The sequence below is a fragment of the Pieris rapae genome, chromosome 16 (assembly GCF_905147795.1).
Source record: "Pieris rapae chromosome 16, ilPieRapa1.1, whole genome shotgun sequence".
NCBI lineage: Eukaryota > Metazoa > Arthropoda > Insecta > Lepidoptera > Pieridae > Pieris > Pieris rapae.
The window spans coordinates 7,680,821-7,694,454 of NC_059524.1; the positions used below are offsets into that span (position 1 = coordinate 7,680,821).

Sequence of the window (13,634 nt, forward strand, 5' to 3'; positions counted from 1 at the left end):
TTTAGTGTATTTAAAATCCCCAGAAGTAGGATCTTACAAGAAATACATAGTAGTAAGTTTATCACTCCTACCCACGTAACAACAAATTCTCTTTTCTCGTAAAAATCTATTGTGAAGAGTATTTTCCCCAATATTAATTAGTTCCTCATACGAACAAAGAGTATAACTTTGTTGGATTCACACCACGCGTGAAACTTTTCTAATTAACTTGCTTCGACAAAAGTTTTTTCGTTAACGACGCCGGCCGAAGTAGCTTTTGTTGTAGTTTTAATGTTGTCTTATCCGTTTGATACATCCAATTTTCCGCTTTCCTTTAACTCTACTACTGAACATTCATAATTTAGCCTCGACAGTAAAAATACATGTCCTTGGTAACGCTAACATTCAATTAGACCCAATTAGTTAAAAGGCGATTCTCCATCTGCGATGTGACGTAAATTTAAGACACACACCAGATCTCAGTACTTGTAGTGCAATATTTTTTCATTCTCTGTGTCAGTCACAGAAGGATGATCACGCTTGAGAATCGGATATTTGAGGCCAAGGATTGTAACGCCAACACTATAATGATATAATAAAACATATTGCAGTAACACATCAAGTTTATTTTAAGTACAAAATTACTTAGACAATTACAACGATTATGGAATATACATAGAACGACTGTAAAATTATATCAGGTAACATTTGAGTTTCGATAGTATCAAAAATTATAGTTTTAAAAGCTTATAAGATATTATTTGTAATATGTGTCGCAGTTCACTGGTTTAATTAGTGGATCAATTAACCGCCTAGTTTCTACTAAAAAGCGCCGTTCAACTAGCGGCCTAATTGATATTCAGCTTGCCTGTCTTGTTCTTTTCAGTTTAATTCCACATTCTGCCACCCACTCCATTGTCAATATAGTAATTAAACAACAAATTTAATGTTTCCAAATTTTAATAAAAACTAGTATGGAAGAGTATAGTGACACTAAGTGTAGTGTGTAAGGCGCACGAATGTAATAAAGAATTTCTTATGTGAGATATTTCAGCGTTTTTCATTCTGTCACATGATCGTATGAATGGCTTAAGTTAAGCATTAGCCAGCGAGTCTATTAATTGTTGCATGTCATTCAGGCCGCTAGTTAAACAGCGTTGTTTGGTAAAGAAGCTAGGCTGTTGATTGAACGGCCAATTATGATAGTTGGCTGCGACATATGTGTATAGTTGAATTTTTAACCTTTAGGGCTGACTATTTAATACAGTAAACATTATACCCAAAGTAATTGAAAGTATATAAATTAAAATGAATTATTCCATCAACAAATTTTTTTTTAATTAGATTTAGGAGATCGCCACGCTAATAAAACTAAATGAAGAAGAATAGAATGCCTGAATGAGCAAAATATAGCCTTAAGTCGTAAATTATTGTAAAGTAAGAAAAATATATATTTATTAGATAACATTTGTGGTAACCCTTATATACTTTAACTTAAAAAATCCAAGTTATATTTACATGACATTTAGTTATATAAACAGCTATGTGTTCGCGTTATACACGCATTTTGGTTCAGCCCCTATGAAAATTTGTTTTATGGGTTTATTGTTCTAGGATATATATGACGATAAAGATGTATAAAAAATTCTCAATAGTTGCGTGAACTTCATAAACGACTAACGATAGATACAATACACTTATTAAAAAAAATTGAATAATTTGAATTTGTCTTTATCACTCTTATGCTACTTTGTAAATGAATAAAAGTGACAAAACATACTTAACAAGTTTACCTTTACTCAATAAGCAGAATAACTGTTACATTACTTACAATAAAAATTTTACTATTTACATTTTGTGCGTACATATAAACACATTAATATTGGTCTTTGGTTTCATTTCACAGTCCTCAAACATGATTCTGGCAACACTTTAAAGGTATTTTGCGCTGCTCTATCCAGTGACAGAACTTTATGTCAATCATGTTCTGTAAACATTTTGGCGGGGTTCTAATGTCACTTTTCACAATAAACGCGACGCAAATTTTCTTTTTATTACAATTAAACTGCTTTTGAAAATTATTTGATATTCATCGAGAATCAGCCACAACTATATTGTTTGTCCGCAACCCTTTTATAACGTTATAAACGTTAACAATTAAATTATCAAGTAACAAATAAACTTAAAAATGTACTAAGTCCCGTCATTCGGCACATCTTTCTTCATAATTGGGAACCCACCACGCCCTAAAATGCTTGTATGTTGTATGTTTTTCCATCCTTTCGTTTAGAGCAGCGCAAACAGCACATACATTATCGTCATATATTGGGTTCCTATAAGTAAACTTTCGTTTCCAGCTCAGGTAATGACTATACGTTTTCGGGTATTCGATAAGTGTGACTATAGTTGATGCTAAATCCTCAGGTGTAGATTTTCGCGCATCTAGATACGAGCCGGGTGGCAGGAACCTGCAAACGAAGACAAAAATATAATAATATCACAAATTACAATAATAGTTATTGTCGTGAAAATTTTATCAAAAACAAAAAAAAATATAATTAGTTCTTTAATTTAATTTAATTAAATTAAAGAACTAATTATTCTTATAATATACTTAATAATTCTTAAAAGGCCGGCAACGCACTCGCGAGCCCTCTGGCATCGAGAGGGGCGGGGGTCCATGGGCGGTGGTATCACTTAACATCAGGTGAGTCTCCTGCCCATTTGCCCCCTGTTCTATAAAAAAAGAGGCCAAGACCAATGGCTAGAGCGCCACTGGCTGTCATTTCATCTCAGTTTTACGTTCTTAAAATGACAGCTACCAGTTAATAATCGTTTTTGACGTTCATAAGATTCCATATACTTATACGAGTTCATAATCATGATTATATTTTACATAATCATATTTTTATCAAATGACTAAATAATCATGGCTAATACACATCTCAATGTATTTACAAAAATAATTGATAATATAAGCTACTTTTTTTATATCAAATTAAATCAAATCAAAATATCTTTATCCATCTAGGTAAACAAGTACACTTATGAACGTCAAAAATTATATTAATTGTAAATTTACTTCTTTTATTCAGTCTGCGAATTGGATAAAATAAATTTTTCATCCCCCTAAGTTAAGGCCACGCCTAAATATTTTTTATGATACAACAGACAAAAATACATACCCCTAAATTTTTACCCCTCTACGATCATCCCTATTTTTATTTGTTAATTAAAACCTTATGACTTGAACTGAGGTTTATATAGAGAAGAATAAACAAAACAAAAAAATAAAACAGAAAAACTAAACAATCTCGGGTAGCAAAATGTTCCATGTTCATGTCCAAAATCACATTAACAAATATTATGATAATAATTCGAAATGTTTGGAAAGCCGCCAGATATGCCAGAGATATCGCTTTAAAAACTTTCCTAGGGCTCATGCCTAAGCGAGGTTACCAATATTTGAATAGCGCCTAACCCATGCAAATGTATAGGATGCGACACTTATTTATTACATATTATATTATACACATATTTATTGAACTATTCAAAAGAAAAAGCGACCCATACAAATATATATTGCAATAATCAAATACCCTAACCAATATTAATAATAATTCCTGTATTATAAATGTCTAAAGATCCCAAATTTCAAAAGCATATGATATGATTTTCAATGTTTTCATATTATCTGTATAAATGATTAAAAGGATTTTTATAGAATAGCGATTAAACACTGCCACAAGTCTGGCGAGTACATCGCCTTATAAGAATTCTATCAATCTATTTCTGTCGGTAATAATAACAATACAATCAACTCACAGTAATTGTTTCGCTTTTTATAGCACACGAGACGTTGACTTTCACAATTAATCTTTACTGCCGACTTTGCCGATAAGAAACTGTTTTAAGTTGGTAGAAAGGCGATTTTAAATATGAAATCTACTTAACAGTAGCAGTTATGTCACAGGTTGAGCAGAGCTGGCCTAGTGGCTTCAGCATGCGACTCTTATCCGTGAGTTCGTAGTTCGATCCCCAGCTGCCCACCGATGGACTATCTTTTATCTATCTTTTATTTATATTTAAATAGCTTCTCGAAAGGTGAATGAAAACTTTGTGAGGAAACCGGGATTTTTTAGACTATTGGTTTGACAAATTGAAACAGATACAGACATCTAAAGCCCAAAAACGGATGTAACGCAACAGATTTTTTTTATATCACAGGTTACTCATAAGGTTATTTTCTATAAAAATACTTTATTATAATTAATTGTACAATGCGGAATTCTTTTACTTATTTACAACGGGTGGAGATTCTAATGGTGACAACCCACGTTGTTGTATAAAATGAAAAAGTAATCCAAATGCCGGTAAAACATTTATTATATTTTGCATTCAGTCAGTCTTATTTTTAGTTATGTATACGCAAAAACAGTTTAATGAATTTATTTCTCAAAAAAGACAAAAATTTCAATAACATGAGAATAATACTTTAGATGAACATTACATTGTAGAAATAGTATGTATGGATATATAATAAATAATCACAAAAAACGTTAGCCGTTCATGCAATAAACCTAAAAGTAACCAAAGAAATATGAATTAAAAGTAATTATAAGAAATGATTTCAAAAGTAATTTTGATTCGATTTGAATGAAATGAATTAAAGTTATATTTTATATATTTGTGGGTAGTTTATTATACAGCTGTGCCCCCTCGTAGGTAAACATTCGAAGTTCATACATGTTTTGGGCAATGCAAGATAACTCTTTCGACGTGGAACAATGAGGTCGCTCCGAGAAGCCTGCGAAGTGCCCAGGAAGCTTCTGTGCTTTTGGAAGGAGTTGGGCTGGCTTAGTAAGCCAGGACTTCACGCACAACGGACCAATTAAGAGTCTAATTGCGGAAAACGGTGTCCCCCACATACATACGTACATACATACAACTCGTTCGACGTTTACTTCGAGTTACGTAATCTTACTAAGTTCAATAACATATATATCAGTTAATAATTAGAAGCGTTAAATGTTAGTAATCATTGCACACTTGAACTCAAATGAGCCCTTTAGTTTTTTACACACGTATACATTGTAAAACAACATTTTTGTTTCCGATAACGTCTAAAAACGTCGACTACACTTGTATTGAAGTGTCACTAAGATTTACACCAATAAGCCAAGTTAGTTTTTGTTCGCAACCCCACTAACCCTAATTCTATGTTAGTAATATGCTCATATTTAAAGATTAAAGTTTGTTGTTATGCCAGCTTCAATGTGGTGCATTTATTTGGACATATCTACAACAACTGCCTTACAACCTTTTTAGGTCTGGGCCTCAGATTTCTGTATCTATATCATGATCATTTGTCAATCTAATGGGTGCCTTCTGTCCACGCCCACCGACCCCCATCTGACCCACGCCGTCGATTTTTTGTTTGGGTCTAAGCCAAGTTGAGGCACAACCGGGGTTCGAACCTATGTCTAGATATAAGAGTCGCACGCTGAATCCATTAGACCTCCACTGGTTTAAAAGCAGAAAAATCTACATATAAAATTATAATAAATACACGTGTTTTTTTATATGTAAGTTGTCACTCACCTGGAATAATCAGCACCTCCAAAAACAATTGGTACCACATCATGCTGCAATGCAGTTAACAGTTTCTCAGTGACATAATCTTCGGAAAACGAATTCTCAAATGATAGGTAAAAGAAATAATCCCTCTCCAAAATAGAATTGCAGCTATCTTCTTGGTCTCGAGGACATGTGTACGGCCCACATTTACCATAAATATCCACGCTATAACCATAAACAGAGAGAGCTCTTTGCAAGTCTTTAGCTACTTGCAGTCTGTGACTTCTACTTTTACAATTAGAAACAAACCAAGCCACTGCCTTTGTCTTATTCTGGATACGATGGAACAGTTCTTCATCAATAATTGCCTCTGTTTCATCCCAAACCATTCCCGCTTTAGGCCCAATTATCTCACCTTCTCTATCTCTTACTTGCAAATACGGGAAGGGAATGTCCGAATCCAGTCGATACGTTGAAGTCCAGTTGAAGAAATCATCGAAATATGGGGAGCAGATAGGGTAATTGTTTGCTGATTCCATATTGAAGTATATGAACTTCTGGTGATCACTGCGTCGGTATGGTAGTTGTGATTTCGACATGGTGACTATAGATCTTCCGTTGAAAGCAACAGCGTCGAATTTAGTTGTGTCTCCGTCGAATAAGTATCTATCTGAAGTGACATAACAGTTTATATATGTACAATTTTTCTCAATGAATTTCCTCTGGCCTTGACCGAGTGTGTAGAAAGGTGCCAGCTCTTCCGTCGTCCAGAGAAGGATGAATTTAGTTTCATTCGGCAGTCTATCCGGCTTTCTGTATACTTCCGCGAATCTGTAATCGCGAGCGACATTTTCAAGGGCCTCTTGAATTAAACTTTCGTTCTGGTATGAATATATTGGTCTGTCCACGAATTGGATCCAAGTCACTGAAATTGTGAAACTTAAGCAGGTGATGATGAAAAATGAGCGCGGTGTCAACATTTGTCTTACATTTGCAACAATGCGATGCCGAAGAGGAGTACACATAGGCATTTTATTCGCCACATCCTTACATAATTTTGTCTCCCGCCATTCATACTTTTGTTTGGATGTATCTATTTGTTAGCCTGAAAAAGAAATTGTTGTTTTATATCTAATTACTAATATTGCTTGCGATATAAACGACTTTCTAATTATGTTGCATGCAGTTAATTATTCTAGTAACTAGTTTTTTCTTAGTTCCTTATGAATATCTTATACTAACGTTATTGATACTAATAAAATACAAAATATTGTTATTTAATGTTAGTAAAGGAATTGTCTGGAAGAGTTTGCTTGAAATGGATAAGGCCAGCTGCCCTCTTTTTTATTTAATTTATTTAATTGGTTTATTTAATATATTTAGGTATACTTGCAGCCAAGTTAAAAAAAACCGCATCTGTATCAATCATATATTTGAATCCAAGTAATTCGAAAACTGTTTCCTCGGGACAAGCCAGAACCAAGGCCTTATTCCCAATTGGGGCATGATATAGACACAGATAGAACAAAGTTTAAATTTTTGATATTTTATTTGTATAAATTATAATTTTGCTGGGATCAAAACCAGCACTTTACCGTTACATAGTTTATTTAAATACCTAAATCGCAGCGTAGTATTATTTCTACATAAAAATAATTCATTACACGCCTGTATAATGTTTGTAAACAATGACACAAAAACTTTAAACAAGATGTTTGCACCGGATGTTATCAAGTTTCGAATCAAATTTCATGTTCATTAAACTAAGATTTTTTGTTAGCTCTACGAATGTACAAAATTTCAATACGATCATTATATCACAACAATTATATAAACTAAAGTCATGAAGAGTTTGTATATGCCACTACATTTTAACAAAATGATATATTTTTTGAATAATTTGTGGTAAAGCAAACCAGTAAGTAATATTTTAGACTAGTTTATTTATAAACGAGTCAACATGATTCATCGAACAACATTTCCCTTAAACGTAGTCACGATTTTTTTTAAATATTGTATAATTAAACAGGTCATCACCCCTTACTTTCGATATAACCCGACCAAATATAATTGCACATAAAATAAACACATGACATACCACATCTTAATTTCACAGCATTAACTCGCACATGCGCCGTCACTTAATCACAAACAAGATGACTAAAATATACAACACAATAATCTTTTGTTACGTTTATAAAAACAGTGATTAAATTTATAACAATTTCTATATACATTTTGTATACATTATGTAGGAGTGTAAAACAAAATTATGTTTTTATTTGCAGCACGCCAGCTGCCATGACGGGCGGTTCGCGACTGCGCAATGCCGAATGCGGTTCAAAAAACAAGGTCACGCCATTGAATTTATAGGCCAAATTACCTTTGGATTTTTTAAACTTTCGCCTTTAAGTTATTAAGGGGAAGCCCACGGTACGGATTGAGACAACAGAATGAACCAAAAAAAACCGCTAAGAAGTGCTAAAGCAATTGGATATTGGCCGAAACATTGGACCGTCAGTCCCGGAGTTTTACCGCAGTCTTGTCTCGGAATTGAGAGTATAGCCCATACGAGAGCGCGCTCCAGTCTCATTTTTGTATCTATTCCCGTCTTGACCAGTGATCGTCAGAAGGTCGTTACGTTAAAATTTCGTCTGCGCATACGATTTTTTTGAAGATGAAATATGAACAACATTTCAAATAATCACATTTCTTTCAATGGATAGGCCCTTTATTGACTGCGCAAAACATTTAATAAGAATAAACAATAAATTTTATCTTTTTTTTGATTTATTGTATAATTTAATGCCCGTTTGTTCAACTTGTCAGTTTGGAAATAAAAAGACATGACGCTAATAATTGAAAACATGTTGAGGACTAGCGACCTGTTACAGCTGCCTCCTGCCATAAGGACATTTTTATTACTTTTTTAAAAACTATATAAACACACATGTATATAAATCATACGTCATCAAAGGCCGGTAACACAATATGGGTGGGCTTTTTGGCGTCTCTTAAGCTCGCATAACACCTATGCCAAAAAAAAATATACAGTAAACTTTTGTGACAAAAAGGCAGACACACAGGACCTGATTTTAAGTGATATCGCACATTTACATTGCCATAGGGCTCGCAAGTGCGTTGCCGGCCGAAAATACTGTTCTATTCTATTGATATAAGAAATGTTTTGTAATAATTGAAATGATTCTGACATATATTTTCCTCGTCATTATCAGTGCCTCTGATAGCAAATTATTATTTTAATTAGAATTTTGCTACTACTCGGGCCCTATGTTGATAGTGTATTTTACTTAAAAGCCTATATTTATGTAGTATTTGATTGAATATTTTAAAAATTAAATTATATATAATATTCAAAAAAAAATTAAAATATTCCCAGAAGTAAAGAAAGAAAATTAAACAGCGTCAGAACACGATCGTTCGCGCTCGATTCCGCATCGTTGTCACCCACTGTTAACTCACAGTTTTTGTCAATAGTGTATATTTATGAATTACTAGCAGACTCGGCCAAGCGTTGCTGTGGCTAAGTTTTTTGTAATATTACATAGTAGTAAACTATTCAAGGGGTATCAAATGGTAGGAGTGCTTTGAAACGTTGGTACTTTTAACACAGCGCCATCTGTTAGAATTAAATAATAAACAAATAATTTGCAATAAAATAAAATTGCGACTATACTATCTATATATCTCTTAAGTTGGACCAGACTGCTCACGGTGTGAAAATTAATTTAAAATCGGTTAAGTAGTTTAGGAGTTTATCGCGGACAAACATCGTGACAGGAGATTTATATGTATATATGAAGATTAGGAATCTTAGTGGTTAAACATTAATTGTTTCACTCCGCTGCAACGCCGGCCGTGGAGAAATATACATATTTTTATATATGTACAATCAACACTTGCCCGTACGAATGTTGTCACCAGGAAACACGCTTGACGCCTGTAAAAAAAAATCGCATAAAGGAATAATATCAACAATTGCGATTCAGAAATCTGATCCCAGCGTCCTTACTCTGTAACTTCCAATATATCGATACCGATCATTGTATGCTTGATGTAGTTCTCTCCATATCGTAGCGATGTCGGAATCTCAAAACAAAAATCGGGTTCTGTTGTTATCGGAAACCGATTAGAGAATTTCAGAAAAGGATAAAAATCCGCCTTTCACCGGGAAAGGAATTCCAGTGAACCTCCGTTCTGCCCTTCTGACAATTGACCGGTATGGGCCTAGCAGAGATCCGAGTCTCAAAGGAGACGCCCTGCGCTAGTCGATCCCGATCTGAGCTAAGGCCCTTCAGGACAACAGTTTTTTTTTCTGCTTAGCAAAGTGCCACTCACGCGGGCAATACGGATAGTCAACAGAGTTTTTATTGAGGTGGACCTATTTGTTTGTACACTGGCTAAGTTCACAAGAGTTGCTTGCTATATTGTTACTTATGGATAGATAGATTGAGGAATATAAGTTTAATTTTTTAATGTTTTTATCTAGAATAGTTGGTGTGGGAGTTATTTTGGAATTCTATCGTATTAGTAGTTACTGTTAAGATAGAAAAATGTAGTGAAATAAATAAATAAAAAAAAAAAACAGCGAGATTCTATTAAAAGAAACCGTATTGGAACTTGGAAGTAACTGAGGAACTCATGGGTTAGACCATCGTCTTAATGGAGCGAACGTACTATATATCGCAGCTGGTCGTATAAATTACATAAGGGATGTTACCATACAATTACTAGAACAAAGAAGATCGTATCACCGTCGTATTAATTATAGTTAAACTTATATACAGCATAAACATACATGAGCAGTGTTGGCCTAGTGGCTTCAGCGTGCGACTCTCATACCTGAGGTCGCAGGTTCGATCCCGGGCTGTGCACCAATGGACTTTCTTTGTCGCGCATTTAACATTTGCTTGAACGGTGAAGGAAATCATCGCGAGGAAACTGACATGTCTTAGATCAAAAATTCGACGACGTGTGTCAGGCACTGGAGGCTGATTACTTGCCTATTAGATTGAAAAAAAAATCATGGAACAGATTCGGAAATCTGAGGCCAGGACCTAAATGGGTTGTAGCGCCACTATAATTTACATAACGATCAAAATTTCATAAAAATATTGCAAATAAAAACCCGTAAAACACTCGCGATTAGTAGTTTTAAAAATAGGAAAAAATATATTCACCTCACGTCCACACAAGTCAGTAATCAGTAAAAACTGAACTGAAACCGCGAGTTGATACAAAACAGACTCATTTGGTAAACATACATATGGTATGACGATGATTTGATAAAGTCCCGCCTCATAGAATCCAATCGCGCAGTCCATAACGTCTGGACCCAATTTTGATTAAACTTCTAGACTCAATAACTATTGTACCAGAGCTGGTGCTATCCTCGCTGCACGATACGATAAGAGCGTACCAATTCTTAAAAGGCCGGCAACGCACTCGCGAGCCACAAGAGAAACATTGAGAGTGTCCACGGGCGGCGGTATCACTTAACATCAGGTTAGCCTCCTGCCCGTTTGCCCTCTGTTCTATTAAAAAAAATCGCAATACATTGAGGAAATGCTGTCAGCATTGATAGTACCGTGACAAAACCATTTAATATTACAATTACTATGTAGGTTAATAATATTGTAAATAGTGTATTTATGTGTGTTGGAAATTAATGTTTTGTATACGATATATAAGAATTTTAAATTACTACTGTAAACGTTGAACACTATTGGTGCACACAAAAAAGTTAATATGGTTGATTTAGCGCCGATTTTAAACCTAAACACAAATTTGTCGGTAACCCGCGAGTTCGGTTGCATTCAGCTAGTCCTGGGTAGAAAAGTTCAGAGCGACAGAATATTTACTGAATCATTCAAAAAACTCGCGAAATAGATCTGATCGATCGAATAAAGTTTGAGCTTTGACCATTCAAGTCTGAAATAAATTTTGCCTTTTGGCCCATTTGGCTAAAGATTGAATCCAAAATTGAAGATTGATCGAAATTGAGGAAAATGGAAAGAAGGATGTTTATTTAGTATTGAGTCACTTTCACCTCGAAGGTTACGTCAAGAAAGCATTATACAGCTCCAAAGTTACTGTATGGTGTGCAATATCGGCGAAAAAGTCATGGGGTCAATTTTCTTAGAGATTGACCGAGGCGCAACGGTAACAACGACGACGGTATATTGAAATGATTCATATTTTTTTGTACCGCAACTTCTAGAAGGAGATATTGTCAAGTCAGGTATATGGTTTTAGCATGGTGCGGCCACAGCCCACTCGACTAGGGCCTAAGGGCTAAAAGTGTTGTTTCCGGGTAAAATCATAAGCCACTTTGGAGATATATTGTGGCCACCCAGATCTCTCCAATTAACCCCAGCTGACTTTATTTATGGGGTATCTCAAAGCAAGAGTTTATACTACACCTCAGATGAATTTAAGCAGTTGAAGACTTATAACGACAGAAGTGAGAGCCATATCAGTTGACGTCCTGCAGTATTTGCAAATTCGCTAGTCCGCCTTCAAGAGTGCATTCATAGTGATGGAAATGTCTTCCTTGACCTGTAATATTTTGACATAAAATCCGCAATAATACACTATAAATATACTGCAATTATAATACAATTAGTGTAACAACTACAATTAGTTTTAAACAAAAATTTAAAGTTTAAAATCGGCGCTGACACAATACAAATACTGGTATAAGTTCGCTTTTATACTTGTTATAGATAGGTATAATTAGTTCGCAATTTGGTTATGAATTTTTCAACTTAAAGTATCCACAGTCTATTCTCGAAACAAGATTTTCCTCTTAGATAACCCTTACCACAAATGATTGCGTCATGAAATATTTAACGTACAACAGGATAATAATTTTCCCTACAATTAGTATACCTAAAATTATATTTGATGTATTTTCGTTGCTTTTATTATATTATAATATAGACTACTTACAGTATTACTTACATATTAATAATAATAATAATTAAAATTTGATAAATAGATGGCAGTGTACCTTTCATAATGGCATTTCCTCGCTGCTTTGCGATACTTATCTACAGGTCTGGGATTACTGGAACTGTCTACCAGGTATAGGATTTGATATTACAGTGCACAAATGCCTGCATGCAGAGACATAGTCCTTCTCATACCAGAGAGGAGGAGGAGCAGAGTCGAGAACTTTATACTAAATCGTCACCTCCGAGGCATCTTAGAGGAGTATTACAATGTTTACAAAAATAATAACGAGTTATTTTTTCTTCACCCAATCTATCGTCTTGAATTCGCTTCATCGTTATATAATCGGTTTGCTAACAATAAGACAGAATAACTACTGCAACAAGATCGATGTGATGGAAGTATAATAAATTTCAACTTGGAACCAAGTTAAAACCTAACTTACTTATGAGTCATTAAGAATGACATACTTTAGTGTTTAAGGAAACACCGGCGTTAGCTTAAGTGCTTAGCAGGAAAATACGGCTAAGAAACTAGTTTTATTTGTTAAAAAAATTTTGTCCATTTATCTATTTTTATTTCAAAGAAGCGCGTGATACTTAAACTCTAACGTCGTGACCAATAGACCATGAAAGGTTATCAAAAAACTTCGTATACAAAATAGTAACAAATTTAAAACAATTGTAGGTGTATTATGTAATTATTTAATATCTTTATATTTCTATGACTAGTCTTTGTTCTATTAGACATTTTCTTATTACTACTCTGCAATATCTATTTTAAACCGAGCCATTAATAAGTATAGTACTGGTATCAACAACATATAAACTGAGAACTAAAATTAAATAAAATCAGTTTCAATATCATATGCGCTAATTTGTATCTATGAAATCTATCCGAATTTGATAACGAAAAAAATTAAAAATGTGCTATAATAATAAAGTTTTATCTACATACCTAACACGATAATATGCAAATCACAATATGAACAAAGGCTACGTTAAGGGCAGAAGTTTTCAAATATAATGGGTAATGGCTGACGGTCATTTAGCACGCTATTCACTCCAGTGAAGAGGGGGACCATACTTTAATTTCGCAGAAAA

General features: G+C 34.2%; 1 protein-coding gene across 7 annotated transcripts; it reads right to left on the reverse strand.

Moving 5' to 3' along the window:
• Nucleotides 1–584: 584 nt before the first annotated feature.
• LOC110994392 (alpha-(1,3)-fucosyltransferase C) lies at nucleotides 585–10,846 on the reverse strand. 7 transcript variants are annotated; one of them, XM_045631633.1, is made up of 5 exons: nucleotides 9,590–9,785; nucleotides 9,481–9,517; nucleotides 6,546–6,661; nucleotides 5,581–6,495; nucleotides 585–2,447 (listed from the first exon to the last, which is right to left on the reverse strand). In XM_045631633.1, exons 3-5 carry the CDS (start codon nucleotides 6,629–6,631, stop codon nucleotides 2,183–2,185), a joined length of 1,266 nt encoding a protein of 421 aa, XP_045487589.1. In that variant the 5' UTR covers nucleotides 6,632–6,661; nucleotides 9,481–9,517; nucleotides 9,590–9,785; the 3' UTR covers nucleotides 585–2,182. The 7 variants fall into 7 exon arrangements, with proteins under 7 accessions (XP_045487589.1, XP_045487591.1, XP_045487590.1 ...); XM_045631635.1 differs by having other exon boundaries at nucleotides 5,581–6,387; nucleotides 9,590–9,784; XM_045631634.1 differs by having other exon boundaries at nucleotides 5,581–6,456; nucleotides 9,590–9,784.
• Nucleotides 10,847–13,634: the final 2,788 nt, after the last annotated feature.